The sequence below is a fragment of the Eleutherodactylus coqui genome, chromosome 8, assembly GCF_035609145.1.
Source record: "Eleutherodactylus coqui strain aEleCoq1 chromosome 8, aEleCoq1.hap1, whole genome shotgun sequence".
NCBI lineage: Eukaryota > Metazoa > Chordata > Amphibia > Anura > Eleutherodactylidae > Eleutherodactylus > Eleutherodactylus coqui.
Window position 1 is genome coordinate 112599798 of NC_089844.1, and position 23219 is coordinate 112623016.

General features: G+C 43.9%; 1 protein-coding gene across 2 annotated transcripts in view; it reads left to right on the plus strand.

The window, feature by feature from the left end:
• Nucleotides 1-23219, plus strand: part of ABCC1 (ATP binding cassette subfamily C member 1 (ABCC1 blood group)) — a 98353-nt gene that overhangs the window by 56298 nt on the left and 18836 nt on the right. The window contains exons 11-24 of one of the 2 annotated variants that reach the window (XM_066576233.1): nucleotides 415-507; nucleotides 1250-1453; nucleotides 3764-3910; nucleotides 5070-5157; nucleotides 5251-5320; nucleotides 7375-7501; nucleotides 9201-9377; nucleotides 11193-11360; nucleotides 12113-12284; nucleotides 13495-13521; nucleotides 16969-17047; nucleotides 18242-18365; nucleotides 18463-18670; nucleotides 20556-20866. In XM_066576233.1, coding sequence (XP_066432330.1) covers nucleotides 415-507; nucleotides 1250-1453; nucleotides 3764-3910; nucleotides 5070-5157; nucleotides 5251-5320; nucleotides 7375-7501; nucleotides 9201-9377; nucleotides 11193-11360; nucleotides 12113-12284; nucleotides 13495-13521; nucleotides 16969-17047; nucleotides 18242-18365; nucleotides 18463-18670; nucleotides 20556-20866 — 1995 coding nt within the window. The remainder of the gene's footprint in view (nucleotides 1-414; nucleotides 508-1249; nucleotides 1454-3763; nucleotides 3911-5069; nucleotides 5158-5250; nucleotides 5321-7374; nucleotides 7502-9200; nucleotides 9378-11192; nucleotides 11361-12112; nucleotides 12285-13494; nucleotides 13522-16968; nucleotides 17048-18241; nucleotides 18366-18462; nucleotides 18671-20555; nucleotides 20867-23219) is intronic. The other variant, XM_066576234.1, reaches the window with a different exon arrangement.

Here is a 23219-nt window from a genome sequence, read left to right on the forward strand (position 1 = left end):
CCTATCATCAACACTAACGCCAGCAAGAGACATTTAATTTTTTTTTTTTCTTTTCCTGAGTGTTGTGTTCAGTGATCACATTTTGTAATGCATGACTGTTTTATGTATTGCTTCAGCAATGTGTACAAAAGAGTTTCTATAAAATAAAGGTGCTGTTATAATAAAAAAAAAAAAAAAAAAAAAAAAAAAAATGGGAGGGGAGGAAAAGGACCGTTTGTGACTCTCAGGTGCTAAATTGCTGTTCTACATGACTTATTTTTTTGTGGCAGCTTTGCTAATAAATCCAAATCTGTATGTAGATGTCCAGTGCAAAACAAATGGCTCTTACCTTGATGTATTTCTATTGTTAAGTTGTTTTCTATGGAAGTTGTAATATCTTAAATTACATTCACTTTTCTAATCCTACTATTGTAGAACCTTGGTCCCTCTGTGCTAGCTGGGGTTGCTGTCATGATTCTTTTGGTGCCTGTAAATGCAGTAATTGCAATGAAGACCAAGAAGTATCAGGTGAGCGTCAGTTTCACTAACAGAAGTCATATGTACTATTGCTTGTTATGGATAATCTTTTCTGCCATGTGTAGGTGTCTTAAAGGGGTTGTACCAAGATTGGAAATGATCCCCTATTCACAGTATAAGGGATAACTTGCTGATTGGTTGGGGTCTCACCGCTGAGACCTTCGCGGATTTCCAGAATGGGACTCCTGTGTCTTGTTCTGCCTCTCAATGCGGGGTCCCTTCTCCCCAATAGTGACATCAGCATGAAGGTATTGCTGGTTAAGCATGCCCGGTCAGGTCTCCATTCATTTTAGTGGGGCTGATGGAAATGCCTAAGCGGGTGCCTCTGTTATCTTCGCAGTCACATTTAAAGCGAAAGGAGTTCTAGTGCACGTGCACAACCAGCGCTTCAGTCTCCTCACTTCAGAGAGCATAGTAACACCGTAATCAAGGGGACACGGGAGCCCTGATTTCAAAATTGGCAGGGGTCTCATCGATCAGACCCACACTGATCAGCAAATTATCCCCTATCCTAGGGATAGGGAATAACATGCAATCTTGGAACAACCCTTTAAAAAGCCCCTTATATCAACCTGTGGCGGTGGGCTGAAAGTTGGTCGTCTTGCTGTATTACAACAGTGGTCGCTTGCTCCGTTATATTTAGATGAACTTGGCCTCCCCCCTAGTGGTTGCTATGAGAAAAACTGTGCTATGTTTAGTTGCCAGGTTTCCTGATATGTCTTTTTGTTTCTAGGTGGTCCAGATGAAGTGCAAAGACAACAGAATTAAGCTTATGAATGAAATACTAAATGGTATCAAAGTACTGAAGCTGTACGCCTGGGAACTCGCCTTCAAGGAGAAGGTGCTGGGAATCCGACAGGAGGAGCTGAAAGTACTGAAGAAATCTGCTTACCTCTCTGCTGTAGGGACGTTCACCTGGGTCTGCGCACCTTTCTTGGTAAGTGACTGTTAGTAGCTGCTGAGAGGTATTTACTTCTTCATATTCGTGGAGCATTTATCATCATACTTCTGTTTCATACTAAAATCTAAAGTTGTAGAACATAATTCATGCATCTGTCAGGAGAAGATCACTTTATACTGAGGACACCTCTGTCATAAAACTGATATAAACTTTTATAAAGATAAGTGTCTTAGCCGCCCCTTCATCCCTTCTTTAAGTTCAATTCCCTGGAATATTCTTGGCCACGACAGGAATGATGAGAAGACTCACTATTTGAGTCTGGATTCCTTCCTGCTCTCACTGCCCGCATAACCAGTTCAGTCAGTAGGTGGCGGCACTTTGCAGTGATGGCGGTTTACAGCGGTTTGACTTGCGGCCCACTAGTTTAGAACACATGTATCATTACAACATTATCTTCTGAGGTGTTATGCCAGAAGTCACAAATTGTGCTCTTTATATGATAACTTGCTGGAAGGCATTCAGTGGACTCTCCTCACTGGTGCCTGACAGCTTGCTCACAGGAGAGGGAGGCTGTGGCAGTCAGAGGGATAGGAAATCTGGCAGGATGCATATAGGTCATGTGTAGCTCTAAACCTGTATGCCCCAGTACTAGACATCCTGTATGCTGCAAATACACTCTCCATGGGCATCAGGGGCTCAGTAATGACCCCAGCTGACTAATTTCTTGCCTCTTCTACACTGATCATGTCTCCTGTCTTATACCTTCCCTAAAAACTTACTGTACCTGCATCATTCATGTGCAGAAGCTGTGCCTATACACCTTCAATAGGGGTCAGGCAACCGCTACTTCTGCCAACTCCGCCAAATACACGAATGCTCAGTTTGGGCATGTTATCAGCCAGACGGCTCTGGCGATGGCTTATCCCCAGGGGGAACAAAATGTTTTAGTTTTTGCATACATTACATGCCGTATAATGAAAACAAAGGTTGGTACCGTGTTAGCCAGTAGAGTAAAATGTGATTGTTCCCAGCAAGAGAAACCAAGTAATCTTGTAGATATGATACCTTTTAATGGCTAACATAAATACATGATGTAATAGTGAGCTTGCGAACCTCTCGGGCTCTTCGTCAGGCTAAAATGGAATAGATCTGAAGAGGCATGCATATTTATACACACTTATACATACTTATGACAAGGCACAGACATGGATGGGATTGGTTTGCACTTAAAAGGAATTCTGCAACGGAAGACAAACTTTCTTTGTGTGCGTGCGTGCGTGCGTAATTTACAAAACCTAGACCCTTGCTTCCCTCCACCCCACTATAAATGAATTCGATGCACAGATGATTTAGACCCACAGCGGATCTAACTTCTGTAATAACTCTTCACTGATCACTCTGCCGGTGGTTTTATATGCACACATAATCCTCCTCCTCGACAGGCTTTCTCTTTTTATGGTAGGGTAGATATTGCGCGGCTACTAACTCTGCACTCCTTTTGTCTTCCTTGCTCCCTCCAAGCTCAAAATAACAGTTGCTGTTCTGGTGGAGCAAATATATTATGCCCACGTTAGGATAAAATATGTATTGTTCCATTCACAGGTGTTTATAAGTGGAGCATCGTAAATGGAAAATACACTTGGGCCGGGTTCATGTTTACTTTAGTGCGGGGATGAGAGAAGACAGGCGGAACAGAGGGGGGCGGCGGGGATGTCCAAATGTGCACTCAGGAGCTGGTATGACAGCTGGAACTGATGTGTAAGGCCGGCTTCACATGAGCCTAAGTGGTTTTGCAGAACGGACAACGCTCTTATGCGCTTGCATCGGTGTATTTTACAGAACTTTTTGCGCCCAGAAGGCATTTTAATTTGCATGCGGCAAAGACAGAGTTCCAGGTGTGTTTTCTTGCGCAATTAGTGTTTCACGCATCTCCTTGTATATTGTGTGCACATTTGCACAGCACCTATTTACTTGTATGGGGAGCTTTTGGATGCAGAAAAATAGAACATGTTCTGTTTTTTTTTTTTGTGTGTGTGTGATTGAAATACATGCATAAAATACGCAAATGTGAATAAACCCATTGAAATGGGTTTGGTTCTCTGCAAATACACCAATGTGAAGCCGGCCTTAAACCCAGTAAATTAAAAGGGATATGTGGCTGTTCAATGAGGGAGGCTGGTCACCTCCATCTCCTAAAGAGAAGGGCTGATGTGCTGGTAGAGAACAGGGATAAGAAACATTATGGCAGAATGCAGAACTAACCAATTGATTCTAATGATGGATAGATAGTTTATTGGATGGATGGATGTACTAATGTGTTTTAAATTTTTTCCCCCTCTTCTCCAGGTTGCTCTGTCGACTTTCGCCGTCTATGTTCTTATTGATAAAAACAACGTTCTAGATGCTGAAAAGGCTTTTGTGTCTTTGGCTTTATTTAATATCTTGCGATTCCCGTTGAACATGCTGCCTATGGTGATTAGCAGCATGGTGCAGGTAAGGGATATAAATGCTCATTTGTTTTACGTCTTGGCAACTGTGAGGGATTTCTTCACGAAGGAGACTTATCACTTATTCACAAAATAGGTGATTAAATCTCAAATCACTGAGGACCCCACTGATCACTAGAACAGGTGTGCTGAGACCCCGTGATCATGTCTTGCCTCGAACAAGATATTTTGAAGCATGAACATGAAATGTTCTGACTAAGGCCTCCTTCCCACAAACGGATTTACGCCGCGTAAATTCTTGGCAAAAATCCGCTGCGTTGCCCCCTGCTATTAGGTTCTATTGAACCTAATAGCACAATGCTCACGATGCGGAATTCCACCGTGGAATTTCGCACCGTGAAATCTCCCGTCCTCACCCGCAGCATGCTCTATTTGCCGCGGGTGTACGCGCTGACGGCTTCCATTGCAGTCAATGGAAGCCGTCCGTTCACGCTATCTCCTGCTGTAACACAGCGGAAGATAGCGTGAAACCGCTTCCCCGCCTACCGTCGCCGCGTCACGTGACACGGCCGGCCGCGTCATGTGACGTGGTGGGCGTGTCAGATGACGCGACGGCGGTGGGCGGGGAAGCGTCTTCACGCTATCTTCCGCTGGTAAGTATGGGGTCTCTGGGGGGCGCCGTGACGGGCTTCACTACGGAATATTCCGCAGCGGAGCCCGTCACGCTCGTGTGAAGCCGGCCTAACAGGACAGATTTCCAGTGGCCAGATAGAAAGTCTTTGTATCCAATTGTTAACTATAAAATTATTGGAATTGTTAAAGGGATTGTCCCATGATTAAATATGGAATTTCTCTGGAAGATCAGGCAAACCAGAAGGATTTTTCAGCCAGAGAACCTGTGAGCCCTGCTTTCCCTCCACTGATTGACTGCTGAGTGGGCAGACATGGAAAGCTTTCACTCGCCATTATTGTGGGAAGCCAGGCTCGCAGGATTTACACAGCGTCTTACATGAAAATGCTTAGTTGGAAAACTATGTAGGCCCAAGTTTACAATGTTCACTTTCTCTGTGGAGCAGCGAATAGAAGGGTCACGTGAGGCCCTCAGATTCCCTGTTCTGCTTTGTAAATAACTTTTGTGTTTAGGGGACCATTGCAGTAGCTGTAATATGTACATTACCCACTATAATATCTACCTTTACCCACAGGCAAGTGTATCACTAAAGCGTCTCAAGGTTTTCTTATCACACGAGGAGCTAGAACCGGAGAGCATCATCAGAGAGGCTCAGAAATGTTGTAAGTGCTCCTCCTCTTTACCATAATTGGATATAGATACACCATAGCCTTTCCAAACTGGAAATGTTTGTTTTGTATTTTTTTCTCCCTTAGCGGATGGCTGTATTGACATGAGGAACTCTACCTTCTGCTGGTCCAAGAATGATCCTCCCACACTGAAAGAGTAAGTTTGCTTCTAGCTTTTAGGTCAAATGCACACGGGTGGAAATACCGCGGCGGGATTTCCCACACAATTTCCGCCCATGCCCGCTGCCATAGGATTGCTTTAGATAATGCAATCCTGTGCAGACAGCCGTGATTTGACCACGTGAGAACTCGCGCGGTAAACAAATCGCGGCATGTCCTCTATTTCTGTGAGAGCCTCGCAGAGTGAGACACTGGGAGGAGGTGAGCGCCCGGTCACTGCAGGGACACTGCTCGCATCCTGCTGCGAGTTTTCTCACAGCGGGATCCGACTCAGCAGTCTGCTGGAGGCCTTAGTAAAGTGATTTTTTTTTTTTAAATGATGGATACACACTAGAGATGAGCGAACATGCTCGGCCACGCCCCTTTTTCGCCCGAATACCGTGATTTTTCGGGTACTTCCGTACTTGGGTGAAGAAATTCGGGGGGGCGCCGTGGGTGAGTGGGGGGTTGCAGCGGGGAGTGGGGGGGAGAAGGAGAGAGAGAGGGCTCCCCCCTGTTCCCCGCTGCTACCCCCCGCGCTGCCACGCCTCCCCCCGCCCCCCGGCGCCCCCCGAATCTTTTCACCCGAGTACTAAAGTACTCGAAAATCGCGGTGCTCGATTGAGTAATTACTCGAAACGAGTACGCTCGCTCATCTCTAATACACACACAACATTGGCCTTTTCTAGAATTTTTTTGTAGCTCAGAGATGCAGCTGCAAGACATTACTTTAAAATCTATAGCCAATCATGGTAAAGTCTATGTAGACAACATTTTGGTTATTTTTGGGATTGGTGGAATTTTTTGAAACGCAGCATGCTCTACACGGTTAAAATGTTGCAATGTAATTTAAAAAAAAACAAAAAAAAAACCTGTGAGATTCTTGAAACACATGATGTATTAAGTGTTTAACCCCTTAAGGACATGGTCTATTTTAGGCTTAGGACGCAACGATTTTTAGGGGATTTTCATCTCCATTTTTCATCTCTGATGCACCCCCGCTTTTGCAGCGAGAGACCGGCTATCCGTGACAGCCGGCTCCTGCTGCCGGATAGCGCGAGATCTTTCATGATCTCCTGCTATCCCTATGACATAAGGGTACGTCATTTTGTGGGAAGTACCCCGCTCCCATGACTTACCCTTATGTCATTGGGAGGGAAGGGGTTAAAGGCCTTTTCCAGGGAGAATACTGCTGATGACCTGTCCTCAGGATAGGCCATCAATAGTTGATCAGCTGGGGTCCGTCGCTCAGGATCCAGACCGATCAGCTGAGCGGGCGCATGTTGTCCATGCTGCAAATACACAGAGGTCGGAGAGGAAGTCTCTGCGCCGACCTCTGTAGGGGTTAGTGCTTGTAACTGCAGGCACAGCTCACATGATTTCAATGAGAGCCATGCCTGCAGTTACAAGCATAGGCCACTACAGAGGTCAGCACAGAGACTTCCATAGGCCACCACTGCTTCAATTCCGACCTCTGTGTTTGCTGTGATGACAGCATGCACCTGCTCAGCTGATCAGTCCGGGTCCCAGTCAACAGACCCCAGCCCATCAACTATTGATGATCTATCCTGAGGATAAGTCATCAGTGGTATTCTCCCTGGAAAACCCCTTTTAAGCACTAAAAAAATATAAATAAAAATAGTGTGTATTATTAAGAAAACCTTTTAAGAGTGTCACCCTCTCCCTCTCTTTTTAAACAGCTAGTCCCAGTAATCTGACCCCACTCCTCTGCTATTTATCACCCTAGATATCTAGTGGGGACATCACATGTATGTAATTTACTGCTTGATGGACTTGGTTTAGATTTGCATAATATCAATTCTCTATTTAATTTTATAGAGATGTGTTGTCCTCTTTAAGGGCCAATGTCCAGTGTCCATACGGTTATATCATGTGTGTGCACCTTCCATAACCTTGGGTGACCACAATGATCAGTCTAGATCTTGTGTACGCTCTTGAGTTTGTAAGATCAGTTGTGGGTAGGGAATATTGTAACGAAGCATGACTTCTATTGGAGACCGGCTTATGAAGTTGCATTTCTCATTAATACAGGATAAATATTACCATCCCTGATGGCTCTCTGATTGCAGTTGTTGGCCAGGTGGGCTGTGGGAAGTCTTCCTTGCTGTCTGCACTGTTGGGAGAGATGGAGAAGAAAGAAGGCATTGTATCAGTGAAGGTACTAAAAATGTGTAGATTCAGCAAAGTAACCAATAAGGTTATGTTCACATCTGCATCGGCGACGCTAATTCTTTTACGGCATCTGTGGCAAAGGCTCCAGAAATCTGATAGCTGATACACTGGTTTAAAATGGAAACCACAATGTAGATGTGAACAGAGCCATAAGGATATTACTAATACAACGTCTGTAAATGGTCTACTGGATTTTATAATTGTTGTAAAGGCAACCGGTCGCAGACTATGAGCACCATAAGCGAAGTTATGGTGCTCATAGGGCAGGTTCCTAGGAGACTGGGGAGGTATTTTTTATAATTAACAGTCTCCCGGTACCTGCGCTGTCGGGCCGGAAAGTAGGTGCTTAACCTGTGCACTCAAAGCTCCATGCTGCGCACCCACACTCCCTCTGATCTTCCCAGGCCCTTGGGAACCTACCCTATAAGCACCATAACTTAGATTATGGTGCTCACAGCCAGTGACCGGTTCCCTTTCAGGGAATTTTAAATAAACATGCCAATCTATGGATGTTTTTGTTTTTTTTTTGTTAATGCAATTCACTAAAAGTATAGGTCCACACTAATAACAAATATAGTTTTTGTTTCACACACCTTAAAGAGGTGTTCCATCTTGACTAACCCCTTAGTGACATAACTAATTTTAGACTTAAGAACCATTTAAAACGTTTTCCTTTTTTGTGTCCCACACTGACCACAAAAAAAAAAGTTATGTTATGACTGCAGATGTATGTGACCTTGTATGTTAGCTGTATTTTAAGCGTCATTAGGTTTACGGCAATAAAAATTTATATGGATTTTATTAGTTTTGCACAATAAAATGAAAAAAAAAAAGCATTTTTTATTTTTCATTCACAATGCAGTACGGGGCTGGTTTATTGCAGGTTTTATTGGTGGTATCACTTTGATTTATATCTAACCTTTTGGTTATCCTGTTTTGGAGAAGAGAGGAAGGGAAAACTGCCCTTTTTGGCATATTTTGTTTAAACCTTTTTTTCAATATTTAAAAGTTGTGAAAGTGGGGAAAAACCAATTTTCTAAAACTTTTGTTTAATACAAATTGCCACAATCAGCAATGACCACAGCATCTGAGGGGTTAAATGGCATAGAGGAGTGAGTAGATGAATAAGTGATGATCTTCTCCTCCTTTTCTGGGTAAAACCCTCATGTGAGCCAATATGTTCTGTTCATGTTATCACCTTCTCTATCAATCAAAGAAGTCCATGTTATCCCTTCCTGGGAACAGACAGGAGAACTGGAGATAATTTATTGCTGCCTGTTCCCCCCTGCTATCCCCTCTTTGCTCTGCATGCAGGCTAAAGTGACAGCCATAAATTCAGTATTCATGCTCTCACTTCAAGCTGTAGCTCCAGTTTTATTACGGCTACAGCCATGCTTTTGGTCTCATTTTAAAGGTAAGATATTTGGCTGCAGCCAAGATAGAACCAGATTTACCTCTGTTTGAAGTAGAATGAGCTAGCTTCATTCAGACTGCAATGTCCTTTGACATTGCATGAACAGAGCTCATGGTAATTAGTAGGGAGTTTAAATTCTGTCTCTAGTATATTTTTGTTTTCACTGTTTCTTGTCTTTAGGTATATTTTACTGCTTTTTAGAGACGTTCTCTTGCTCTTGTGATAGCAATATGTAGTAGAGATGTTTACGTGATGTTTCCCCTTTTGTTAGGGTCGCATAGCATATGTTCCTCAACAAGCTTGGATCCAGAATGCCTCTCTTAAGGACAACATCCTGTTTGGCAGAGAGCGTAGGGAGCCTCTATACAAGAGAGTTCTTGAAGCCTGTGCCCTGTTGCCTGACTTGGAGATCTTGCCATCTGGAGACCGAACAGAAATTGGAGAAAAGGTTAGGCCATTTTTCATAGCGTTTGGGTTACGAACATTTCCAAGTAGTTCATGTAACAAATATTCTACTTTGTGTTGAAGCTACACTGCCGTTCAAAAGATTGGGGTCACCCAAACAATTTTGTGTTTTCCATGAAAAGTCACACTAATTCACCACCATGCGTTGTGAAATGAATAGAAAATAGAGTCAAGACATTGACAAGGTTAGAAATAATGATTTGTATTTGAAATAACATTGTTTTTACATCAAACTTTGCTTTCGTCAAAGAATCCTCCTTTTGCAGCAATTACAGCATTGCACACCTTTGACATTCTAGCTGTTAATTTGTTGAGGTAAGCTTGTGAAATTGCACCCCACGCTTCTAGAAGCATCTCCCACAAGTTGGATTGGTTGGATGGGCACTTCTGGCGTACCATACGGTCAAGCTGCTCCCACAACAGCTCAATGGGGTTCAGATCTGGTGACTGCGCTGGCCACTCCATTACCGATAGAATACCAGCTGCCTGCTTCTGCTGTAAATAGTTCTTGCACAATTTGGAGGTGTGTTTAGGGTCATTGTCCTGTTGTAGGATGAAATTGGTTCCAATCAAGCGCTGTCCACTGGGTATGGCATGGCGTTGCAAAATGGAGTGAGAGCCTTCCTTATTCAGAATCCCTTTTACCCTGTACAAATCTCCCACCTTACCAGCACCAAAGCAACCCCAGACCATCACATTACCTCCACCATGCTTAACAGATGGCGTCAGGCATTCTTCCAGCATCTTTTCATTTGTTCTGCGTCTCACAAACGTTCTTCTTTGTGATCCAAACACCTCAAACTTGGATTCATCCGTCCACAACACTTTTTTCCAGTCTTCCTCTGTCCAATGTCTGTGTTCTTTTGCCCATCTTAATCTTTTTCTTTTATTGGCCAGTCTCAGATATGGCTTTTTCTTTGCCACTCTGCCCTGAAGCCCAAAATCCCGCAGCCACCTCTTCACTGTAGATGTTGACACTGGTGTTTTGCGGGTACTATTTAATGAAGATGCCAGTTGGGTACCTGTGAGGCGTCTGTTTCTCAAACTAGAGACTCTAATGTGCTTATCTTCTTGCTTAGTTGTGCAACGCGGCCTCCCACTTCTTTTTCTACTCTGGTTAGAGCCTGTTTGTGCTGTCCTCTGAAGGGAGTAGTACACACCGTTGTAGGAAATCTTCAATTTCTTAGCAATTTCTCGCATGGAATAGCCTTCATTTCTAAGAACAAGAATAGACTGTCGAGTTTCAGATGAAAGTTCTCTTTTTCTGGCCATTTTGAGCGTTTAATTGACCCCACAAATGTGATGCTCCAGAAACTCAATCTGCTCACAGGAAGGTCAGTTTTGTAGCTTCTGTAACGAGCTAGACTGTTTTCAGATGTGTGAACATGATTGCACAAGGGTTTTCTAATCATCAATTAGCCTTCTGAGCCAGTGAGCAAACACATTGTACCATTAGAACACTGGAGTGATAGTTGCTGGAAATGGGCCTCTATACACCTTTGTAGATTTTGCACAAAAAAACAGGCATTTGCAGCTAGAATAGTCATTTACCACATTAGCAATGTATAGAGTGCATTTGTTTAAAGTTAGGACTAGTTTAAAGTTATCTTCATTGAAAAGTACAGTGCTTTTCCTTCAAAAATAAGGACATTTCAATGTGACCCCAAACTTTTGAACGGTAGTGTATATTAACTAGTTTCACTTTTATCTAACTTTATTGAAAAAACTTTGTTATAGATTGCTCCCTGCCTGTTTTATGAACTATTAAAGGAACTAAAAATGTGTTGTCTATTTCTAGGGTGTGAATTTATCTGGAGGTCAAAAACAGAGAGTGAGCCTTGCCCGGGCCGTCTACTGCAATGCTGAGGTCTACTTACTTGATGATCCATTGTCTGCTGTGGATGCACATGTTGGAAAGCACATATTTGACAAAGTTATTGGTCCAAAGGGGATTCTTAAAGATAAGGTGATTAATACATACGTCTGTATATGCCAATGGCTGTAAGCTGAGGGATTGTGTCCAGTCATATCAAGTATACACTGCAGCTGAAATAAAACAGGAATTGAAATCTGTGAGCAGTGGCTTAGTGGTAATGTTGAGAGCATCTAGTTTTTGGAGTTGTACTGAAGTCTCTACTACCGCACGGCATGTTTTAGCCCCAATGTCCACAGGCGGAATTGAATTTCTGAATCCGTGCGGACAAACCGTAGTTTAAGCCGCCCGTAGACTAACATGGGCGTCTGCAGCTGAATTTAAGCATGATGATCTGTATTGCGGACCTTTTGGTCTGGAGAACAAAGCGCAGCATGCTCCATCTTGCTGCTGTTCCCGCACGGACTGCTTCCATTGAAGTCCATCTTGCTGCCGTTCCCGCACGGACTGCTTCCATTGAAGTCAATGGAAGCCATCCGATCCGTGCTCCTCCCGTTGCTGACACTGCTGACAGGCGGGAAAGCAGGAGATCTAAAAAAAACCCACATGTGCGGAGCCCGGCAATTCTGCCCACATCTGCAGTGGAGAAGATAGACTCACACAGCCACGTAGAGGATCCGGATGGGTAAGTAGTGTCCTCTGCTAAAGGCAGGGTGGGATTCCGCTGCAGGCTCCTGCCCGCAGAATCCGTCCCACCTGTGGACATGAACCCTTAGGCTTCATAGGATTTTTCTTGGTGCTTCCCTGATATCCTGATTTCTATTAATTGTTTTTTGTACTTCTAGACTCGTATACTGGTTACTCATGGAGTGAGTTACTTGCCACAAATGGACTCCATTATTGTGATGGTTGATGGAAAAATCACCGAAATTGGATCCTACCAGGATCTCTTGAAGCAGGATGGCGCATTTGCTGAATTTCTACGTACATATGCCAATGCTGAGCAGAACGGCCAAGGTGAGCTCTTAATCTCAGCTTTGTGACTGCAGATCTTAAATGGCACTGTATTGCCTTCAAAGTTTCTCAGAGACTTCCTTATAAACGCACACGTAGCGGATTCTTTTCACTGTATAAATTGCGTAAATTCCCTGCAAACTATTTTTGTCTTACATGCAAATTTTCCACAGATATTACCTCTGCACTGTTGTGGATGAAATTTGCCTTACATTTGGGAAAAAAAATCTGTGGGATCTGCTGTGCGATATACCGCCGCAGGAGCCGCCGCACGGGAGCATTATGTCATCGCGATTTTCCGCTTTGAACCTATCATTATGATGGGTTCACTGGGGGGAGGGGAAACGCGGCATGCCGCGATTTTCATACACTAGCAGAAAATCGTCACTATTTTCCGCTCGTGTACATCGGGCTGCGCTTTCCATAGCTCTCCTATGGAAATCGTTTATTGTGTTAACTGCATGCGAATTATCGCTGCGGGTAACGCAGTGAAATATCGCCCATGGACAGGGGGCCTAAATGCTAAGATTTTAGTTTTTTGTTTTTTTTTTCACAGCAGGTGAATTTGGGTTTTGTAAAATTACATTTCATATGCGCTGGTGTGTACTTACTACTTGTTGCAGACTTTCTGTAAAAATCTGCAACAAACTCTCCTAAGTTCGCTAAAGTTGACCTGAGTCCAAATTGTATGAAAGAGGGGCAAACATTGACTTGTGCGAACTGTATAGGTGGGAGCCATGAAGAGGACTTCAGCAACTGAAATGTTCAGTGAGACTTTGGAATAGAAAGTTGTTGAAGACTTTAGGCTTTAAATGGATTCTTCAGGGATGAATAAGGTCAATATAAGGGTGGCTTCACATCTGCGTTGGAACCTCCGGTCAGGCAACTAAGCAGAATGTGAACAGACCCCATTATAGTCAAAGGGGTCCGTTTGGCGCTGTTCGTTTCATCGTAAGACAGACATTCAGCCATGGGGATTCCCTTCTCCTTGAACGGAGCAGGAATTTGGAACTTCTGGCACAGGTGTGAAACCACCCTAACAGACTTCTTTAGTGCTCATCTGCAAGACTTCTACAAGTTAGCAGGTGCTGCACATAAGCACAAGTAGAATGTATAAGTGTATACATGGTCACGTATATTTAAGATGGCGTACCTCTTGTCTTTTTATTCTAACTTTGCTTTTCCTCCTTTGCTTGTGCTGCCATGATAACAGTCCACAGAGAAGTGGAAGAGGAGGAAGGTTTGTCTTAAAGCATGTTGTTTGTCCCTGTTGCCCTTTAGTGGATTCTTCTTTGGTTTCCTGCACATGAAGGTGTTCCATGTTTGTGTGCATACAGTTATGTCAGCTGGGGTATTATCTGTCCACTGACAAATTTTCAGTTCCATCATACACTACCTCAAAGCGTAAATGCCACGTCATGAAGAAATGTGATGAAATGCAACACCCTGAGAATAATTACGTTCTGAACAAGCAGTTTAATTTCAAACTATCTTGCTTCTCTGTGGCCCAATAAACAGGATGATCAGTAAGTAGTCGGGCCAATATGTTGGGTGATGATCAGTAACGGAATATGGCAACGATTCAGTGAGTGCTCAAATATTGTCCTGGGGTGGTATTGACCAAAGTCCATGGTTCACCTTCATTACGAGGCTGTAGGACAGCATTTACTTAATCTCCAGTCATGCTTGCCAATTTCAGGAACACCTTACAAAGCATGCCTGCTGATTTTTGGGGGGTGTGGCATGCATTATCCTGCTAGAAAATGGCATTAGGTATGCCCTGAAGATGCGGTCTGCTGCACCTCATCAACAGAACTGCATGCTGTCAATGAGCCCCTGATGTATACAAGAGGTCATCCCAAACCATGATTGCATGCCAATGAGCTGCGTGGTGCTCTAAATGGGTAGAAAAATCAGCCTAATTACCATATTGTCCCCAGACCCTCGTACAGCAATCGTAATCGTCGAGGCTGAATCTCAATTCGTCATGAATCAGCGCACCCGGCTATTCATCATGCCAGGCAGCTATGGAGCGACACTACCGCAAGCCTTCACAACGATGGTGCGGTGTGAGGGGCAGTCTGATCACAGTCCTGTCTCTGCCAATCTGTGAATGTTGCCAGTTGTAGATTGTGATCCCGTCTCACAAGTTAACTGCATAACTTAGTGTGAACATACCCTGAAAATTGCATAATGCTGTGACCCAATCTTCATGGTGTGGCATTTTCTCTGTGAGGCAGTGTATATTACACACATGGGTCAAATTCTTTAAGAAGCCTCTTTTTCAGTACAGTTTTGAGTTGTTGTCTGAGGTTTCACTATAAATGTCTTTGAAATGGCGAGGAACTGAAACAAAGTGATATAGGAAAGTTGCAGATCTTTTCATTTATATAGTGGTTAATGCATTTTTACCTTAAAACTTAAAAAGTTCTGTAACCCCCTGCAGCTTCGGTATTTGTGTGAAGGAAGATCGCGGGGCGATCTCGCTCCATACAACGCGGGTGCCGGCTGTTTCTTACAGCCGCCACCTGCCAGCAACAGCTCTGATAAGCCGCGGAGCTCATCGGGGCTGTTAACCCATAAAATGCTACTGTCAATGTAAAAGCCTCGACTGATGTTCGGGGATCCCGCACTGTCCACTGCGATAAGATCGTGGGCTGCCCTGCAGGTGTCATGGCAGCCAGGGGCCTTCTGAAAGGTCCTAGGACTGTCATTGCAAATTTCCTATCAAGCCATGCCTGTCAGATGGCCATTTAATGCAATGCTATGGCATTACATCATACTGCAGGAGCGATGAAAGCGTCAAAAGTAATTAAAAATAAGTTTTACCAACTTATAAAAAGTAATAGAAGTTTAACCCCTCTCCCCTCCTACATCTGTCGATGGATAAATAAGTTATGTTTTTTTTTAAATGGGGGAAGGGGGGGGGGGCAAGGGCTTCGTCTTTAAGGGGATATCTTATCAGCTTTTGTGGTCTCCAGACCATTAGCATGCTGTTATGCAGTTGGGGTTTAGCTTCCTAAACATGCTCTTTTACTATTACCCTATTAGCAAGAAAAAGCAGTAATAAGTTACTGTAAGCAGCACTAGGCGCATGCAGATGGAGCGATAGTAGTATACTTGCATGTACAGTGAGGGGGTACTTTCCTTGAACTCATATTCCCAACAGCAAGCTCCCAGTAGACATAAGTCTTGGACTGATCTCTGGTAAGTTTTATGACTTCTTTCCAGATAATGCCGACATGGCTGATTGTCGCAGGCATCTTTACAAAGCCAAACCCAAGCTGCATAATGGCATGTGGGTGGTGAAGTGGCCCCAAAGGTGCTGACAGGTTCCCTCTAAGTGACAGTAGTACAACGTCCCAGCTCTGACAATATTGTAGAAACTCTTGGACTATAACTGTAAATATTCTAAGGCCGTCCTATGTCTTTATACACACTAAAGGGGCTTACCAGGCGGAAAAAAGCATTGCTAGCAGCTGCTTGAGTGATGATCCCCAATGTTCTGGTTACATTGCTGCAGCGGTGATGTACTCTATAACTTTTATTTTTAACTTTAAACAGAACAGAAAATTCCTACAGAATTTGTTCTATGAGGCTCGATTTTTTTTATTTTTTTTTTTATTTTATTTATTTTTTTTTCCAAGTTGTACCTCTGCTGACACCTACTGGGAGCTAGTAGATGGTGCTGATTGTCAGTCAGATAGAAATCCAGGATGGACGTCTGGTTGGCTCTGAGGCTTTTGAGGAATGCTGCATTGAATATTGCGTGTGGTTCTTGCAGTTTGTTTCTATAGAACCCCCATCGTTATTTCTCATTTGGTCTGAAAATAATTGACCAAGAAACAAAAGGCATTAACAATGTTTGTGTAGAAATATTCTGGGTGAAGAAGGAAATGATTGCGTATCCGAGGCCATCCAAATGTAGACTGGCACATATACTGTATAGTCTGAAGCAGCGCCATATAAGACTACATGTGCCACTATGGAATTCAACCCGTGTTTCGGTTAAGTAGCCGGGTCAATGTGAATCCAGCAGTTTTCTGAAGCTCCAGCACTAGACATGAAAGCTGCCATTATTCCTGGATGAGCTGCTAGTAATGAAGCTGGTGTATAGCTTGTGGCCATGCTTGCTGTGAAACAAAGGAAAAGGCATGTCATTGCATGATAGAGTTGCATTATATCTGCAACATGAGAAACTGGTTTTCTGGGACTAAAATATGAATCACCTGTTATTTTACTAATTTCTTTAGCGCATACATATTTTGCAACACTGAACACAGGCTAGGCCATCAATATCAGATCGATAGGGGTCTGCTGCTTAGGACCCTGCCCGATCAGCTGGCGCTCAGTGAGTTCTGCATCCTCTTCTCAAGCCAGTGATGAAAAGTCATCTATGCGCAGCTCTGTGCCATTTAAGTGGATGGGATTGAGCTGCTATATCAGGCACCGCTGCTACTAAATGTGCAGTGCGGCAGCAGGTATGTAGTGCGGTCTGCCCAAGTGATGCGGCTGATTGGCTGGGATCCCAAGCTGCGGTCCTCCACTAATCTGATATTCATGACATTATCCTGAGCATAGGTCCTCCACATCCAAGTCCCAGAAAACCCCTTTAAATGTCTGTTGTGCATAATGAAAAGCGATGGTTTTGTTTTTCATTTTTCTGCCTGTGCTTTAACTTTTACAGAAGTGCCAAGCCCAACTGAAGAAAAACGTATGGAAAATGGAGTATTGGTCGGCGAAAGGAATGAGAAAATCTTACATCGGTATGTTTCACATAACCCCTTAGGGGATTTCTGTATGTAGTCACCAGTTCTATGTATATATGTATGTTCTCTGTTTTCCCTAGCATCGTGGCTTCCTTTATCAGTTATGATCAATCAACTATCCTGATGTGTCCTGTTGGCTTAAAATGAGTCTCTTAAAGTTTATATTTTTGTCACAAGAAAGAATAGTCCAGCAGACCTTGCTGTTATGGCCTCCAAAAAGTAACGGGCCAAACAGCTAACTTTCAGAAAATGCTGCCCTCTGACTATATATGAAGGGTGACAAACTCTGTGAGAGGGACGACTGCCATGTTGCTTTCCCAGGAAAGGGCTCTTGTATAACAGATTTTGTAACCATGTGACAGGTTGATACTACAGGCACACATCCCTTTGAATTCAAGGGGAGCTGCACTATGATCAATGCTATCTGCTCCATGTGCTGATCTTGGTGACAACAGTCTAGGAATCAGCTGATCAGCGGGGAGTCAAGCGGCTAGCCCCAGCCAATTGTCTATTTGATCTGTTGGTCATCAATGGCAAAAGTAAAGCTCTGAAATACCTCTTTAATTGAATGGATTCTGATAATTGTGTAGCTGTAGTGGAGGTGGCAGTTACACTTGAACCCAAGGGCCCCTCTGTTACATAAGACAGCAGTATTATAAATGGCACATGGTCGGTGGGGCCGTAATTAAGCATTTTGCATTAGGACCAATAGCTTAAAGTCGTGTCCATTTTGGTCTATTAATTAAAGGGATTTAGCCACTTCTAGCTATTTATGGTCTATCCTCAGGATAGGTAATCTATAGCAGATTGGCGGTGGTCCACCACCCAGAACCCTCTGGCGATTTAGTTGTTCCCTGAGTCAGAGAGTCTGTGTACTAAGCTGTATTGCTGCAGGAAGCAGACTGCTCCGTAGACTGTGCAGTGGCCTGAATTTGTATTGCAGAGTCCCTTCACTTGAATAGGCCTCAGCCTGCAGTATCAACTTGGGCCACAGGGCAGTGTATGGAGCTGTCTGCAGCAATACAGCTCAATACACAGACACCAGCATGGGGAAAAAGCTGATTCCTGGGGGACCCAAGTGGCAGACCCCTTTCAAACTGCTATAGATGACCTAACATGAAGATAGATCATCAATAGCTAGAAGTGGGACCAGCCATTAAGTGGTTTTATGCACTTTTCTCTATTAAATAGACAGCTGAGTGCAACCTCTGAGACAAAGTCCGGTCACCAGAACAGCACAGCTGATCTCCAGAAGTCGGGCGCAGAAAAGGAGGACTGGAAATTAACTGAAGGTGATAAGGCTAAAACAGGCAAAGTAAGTTGTTTGAGTTGTATTTTTAATCCGGTCTTAGGGCAACGCTTTACCGTTGTTTTATGTACTAAATGTCTCTATAATGTGTTTTCCATCACAGGTTAAACTGAAGGTGTTTTGGGCATACCTGAAGGCTATTGGTCTCCTCCTTTCTTTCCTGAGTGTCATTCTGTTCATGTGCAATCACATGGCTTCCCTGGCCTCCAACTACTGGCTAAGTTTGTGGACTGATGATAACGTGGTCAACGGCACTCAGCAGCACACCAAAATGAGACTAAGTGTCTACGGAGCACTGGGGATGTCGCAAGGTTCGGACTACTTATTTCACTTGAGGGCGTTCCATTAGATTCATACAAACTTGGTGTCTGCAAATGAAATGGAAAATGACACCATATTACAATATATTTCTGAATTAGCTGATTGTGGTTTTTAAAATCTGTGCCTGAATTTACTAGGAGCCTTCATTGTTCACTTCCATAGAGTACAGTGTGATTGATACATACACAGACAGGGCTCTGGTAACTGTTCTGTACCTGTAATATGTCCATCGCATGACCAGGATGGTCTAGCCAATTGGATGAAGTGGCACAAGGAAAGTTTGTGAAGAGTTGATGTGGAGCTTCCAAGAATCCAGGTTTATAGTAGAGACCTGCATAGGAACCAGGGCAGGCGTTTATTCCTATTGAATGACTAAGCAGAGATTTTGAAAAACCATGATGAATCAAAGAAAACTTATCAGAAAAATAGTGTGACTTTTCATTGAAGAATAAGCCATGTTTGCTGAAAGCATAATGGTCTACTCACACGTGACATACTGAAAATATGTTGCTTACATGTCAATGGGGTTGTTTCTACAGCGTGTTGTGCATGGTTTTCTGCAAGCCTCATCCTGGTGATGAGTCAAAGACCTTTCTGTCACAAATTTGCATTATCTTGTTATACCCTGATTCTTGGGTATTGGGGTCAAATAGAGTGGGGGAAAAAAAACAGTTCCAGAGTTGTATAGGGAAAAAATCTTGTATGATCACACTATTTCATTGAGTTTCAAAACATACCGTATATACTCTAGTATTAGCCGACCCGAGTATAAGCCGAGTCAATAAGTTTCACCACAAAAGGTAAAATTTATTGACTCGAGTATAAGCCTAACTATACTTGAGTATACACTGGGTAAAAAAAACAAACAAACTCCATACTCCCCTCCCAGCCGGCGTCTCTGTCTGCGGCAACCTGCGTAAATTCTCCCCGGTGTCATCCCTGCCGTCCTCTCTGCCTGGCTCTGTCATCTCTATCAGTGCTGTGTAAGTAAACGCTGTGATTGAATTGAATGCCACCCAATCACAGCCAGCACTTGATCCAATCACAGAGCTTACTTACACAGCGCTGATGGCGGGGGATTTGAAAGCCGAGCAGGGAGATGACAGCAGAAGAATTCTAAAGCAGCTTGCGATTGGCTGTGAATGATCGAGCGCTGGCTGTGATTGGCTGGCGCTCGATCCAATCACAGCGTTGATGGTGGGGGATGACAGAGCCGAGCAGAGAGGACGGCGGGGGATGACAACGGGGAGATTTCCAGCAGCTTGCCGCATCGCCACCAGGAACACAGGAATTCAAGCCGCTTGCCGCACCACCACCGGGGACAAAGACGCCGGCTAGGAGGGCAGTATGGAGTTTTCTGTTTTTTTTTTTTGTTAAACCCTTCCCTGACTCAAGTATAAGCCGAGGGGGTCGCTTTTTCAGCACAAAAAAATGTGCTGAAAAACTAGGCTTATACTCGAGTATATATGGGAATTTCATTCATGCCTTCCCAAAAGAAGGAAAACAACTTGATAATACCCTGTTCAGGGTGGAATTCATCAAGGCGGTGGCACGTCTGCTAGATAATGACATAGTTTCATCTCTGTATTATGAAGAATAAACTGTATGACCTATGACTGGCAATTGCACATGGTGTCCACTGAACCTATTCTAGTGCTACCGCTCTCAGTTGGGGTTCCTGAAGGACTCCGAGTTCAATACTAAATAAGTGTATTTCAAGTATGTGTTGGCATTACCAAGTTTCTTGCCCAACAATATTTCCCAGATTGACTGCTGTAATATAACTAGTAACCGCATTACCATCTCCACTGTTTGTAAATCTGTCCTTGTTTTCACGAGTGATCAGTTCTATATGAATTGTCTCCTTTTTCACAGGCATTGCTGTCTTTGGATACTCAACAACTGTCTCACTCGGGGGCGTTCTTGCTTCCCGCTATCTCCACATGGATTTACTTCACAATGTCCTCCGGTTTCCAATGAGTTTCTTTGAGCGGACTCCTAGCGGAAATCTTGTAAACCGTTTTTCCAAGGAAATGGACACCATTGACTCGATGATTCCACAGATCATTAAGATGTTTATGGGATCGCTATTTAATGTCATCGGAGCATGCGTTATAATTCTCATTGCCACCCCAATAGTTGCTGTCATAATTCCACCATTGGGTCTCCTGTACTTCTTTATACAGGTGAGTATTCAGCAATCCATGTAAATTACAAGTTTTCACTGTAGAGACAAGTTAACTACAGTAAGTTGAAACACATTTTAGTCTTTGGTCACAGTAATACCGTTTCCCCCCGATAATAAGCCCTACCCCTATTTGCCCCAGCAAATTGAAAAAAAATATATAAATCATCAATACTTAGCCAGCGGCGTCTGAGTCTCTCGCGCCGGTACCCAGACTGCCGCAGGCTGCTGTGTCCTCTGTACTGACACAGAACTGTCCTTCTGGTGTTAGGGCTTTGAATACCCGGCCTCCAGCAAGCGAGTGCTGTGATTCGATTGAGCGCCAGCCAATCAGAGCTGGCGCTTGATCATTCACAGCCATTCAGTGAATGACATCACTGGCTGTGATTGGCTCATTGAGCGCCAGCTCTGATTAGCTGAGCCACGGTGAGCCAATCGCAAGCACTTGCTTTGCTGATGGTGGGGTATTCAAAGCCCCATCACCAGAAGGAGAGTTCTGTGAACACTGAGGACACTGCAGCCTGCCGCATCGCCCCCAGAGATGAAGGCAGAAGTGGTTTTTAACGACAACTCCTTTTTCAGGTAACATAGCTCTCAGTGAGCTCTATGTAGTGCAGAGAGAAAGGGGAAGTATTGCTTCCACTATTCGACCCAGCAATTGCGTGACTGCCCGGTGTCCCCTGCTACAGTAGAGCTGCAGGGTCTCAGCTCCGTTAATGACTACTGTCTCACGACGGGGAGATATTTTCTCCTGTAACTGGGGTCCTACAGATGCCTGGGTTTCAGTGGAAAAGTTTGAAATGTTTTAAAAAGCAAAACAAAACCTAAATAAATAAAAATTATATATAATGAAAATGACCCGACGCCAACCAAAACTGTCGCCATATGTGCCCAGTAATCCAGGACTATTAATAATAATAATCTTTATTTGTATAGCGCCAACATATTCCGCAGCGCTTACATAGACAGGGGATACAGAAAGACAAAAGTACAAACATTACAGAACCACGGTTACATAGTAATCAGTTGATGGAAACAATAGGGGTGAGGGTCCTGCTCCAACGAGCTTACATACTACAAGTAATGGGGTGATACGGAGGGAAAAGGGCTGGAGATGTGCACAGTATGGCGAGGTGGAGAGTGAGGGATGCTATACACATAGACAATGGTCAGCTATTTGGCCGTGTGACGGCAGAATCGGGATGACTGCAGGAGTGGTTTATGATGGCTAGCAGGGATTGCAGTCAGTAGGTCAGGGAGCATGTTATCAGGCGGAGTACAGAGGGGTTTGTTTAGGGAATGCGGTATGCCTCCCTGAAGAGGTGCGTTTTTAGAGCACGCCTGAAGTTCTGCGAGTCCTGGATTGCTCGGGTAGCCTTTGGTAGTGCGTTCCAGAGGACCGGTGCTGCTCTGGAGAAGTCTTGGAGGCGGGAATGAGAAGTTCGAATTAAAGGGGTGCTCAGTCTGGTTTCGTTAGCAGAGTGGAGAGCTCGGGCTGGGTGATGGATTGAGATGAGGGAGACAATGTAGGGCGGCGCTGCGCTGTGGAGGGCTTTGTGGATGAGAGTGGTGAGTGTAAATTGAATTCTGTATTTAACAGGCAGCGAGTGCAGTGACTGGCACAGGGCAGAGGCGTCCAAGTAGCGGATGGACAGGAAGATGAGCCTGGCTGCCGCATTCAGGATGTATTGGAGAGGGTAGAGTCTGGTGCAGGGGAGGCCGATCAGCAGTGAGTTGCAGTAATTGAGCCGAGAGTGGATGAGGGCAACAGTAAGCGTTTTTAGCGTGTCCACGGTGAGAAAAGAGCAGATTCTTGCAATGTTCTTGAGGTGCAGCTGACATGTTCGGGCCAGAGATTGGATGTAGGGGGTATAGATCAGAGTCAAATATGACCCCAAGGCAGCAGGCATGTTGTCTAGGAGTTATGGTGGCGCCACACACTGATATGGAGATGTCAGGATGAGGTCGGTTAGTGGAGGGTGGAAATACCAGTAAGTCAGTTTTAGACTTATTCATTTGTTTTGTTTTGGATGTTTTGAGAGATAAATTTGTGGAGGCCCATTCCTGTACTTTATTTTAGCATAAATATAGTAATTTTAAAATTAACTATAAATTTTAAAAAATTAGGTTTGTTTTAGCTTTTAACTCCAAATAAAACAAAAAAAGTCGAATTATATAAAAATAGTCCTATAGGTCACAAGAAAAAAAACGCAACCAAAATTTTGGTAGCTGAAGAAAAAAAAACAAAGCAGTAAAATCCCTAGAAGTGCCAAAAGACCCTGGTTCTTAAGGGGTTAAGAATCTAAGCTGTACAGAGCAACTTTGAATCTTGCATTTGAGGAATGCGAGTAAAA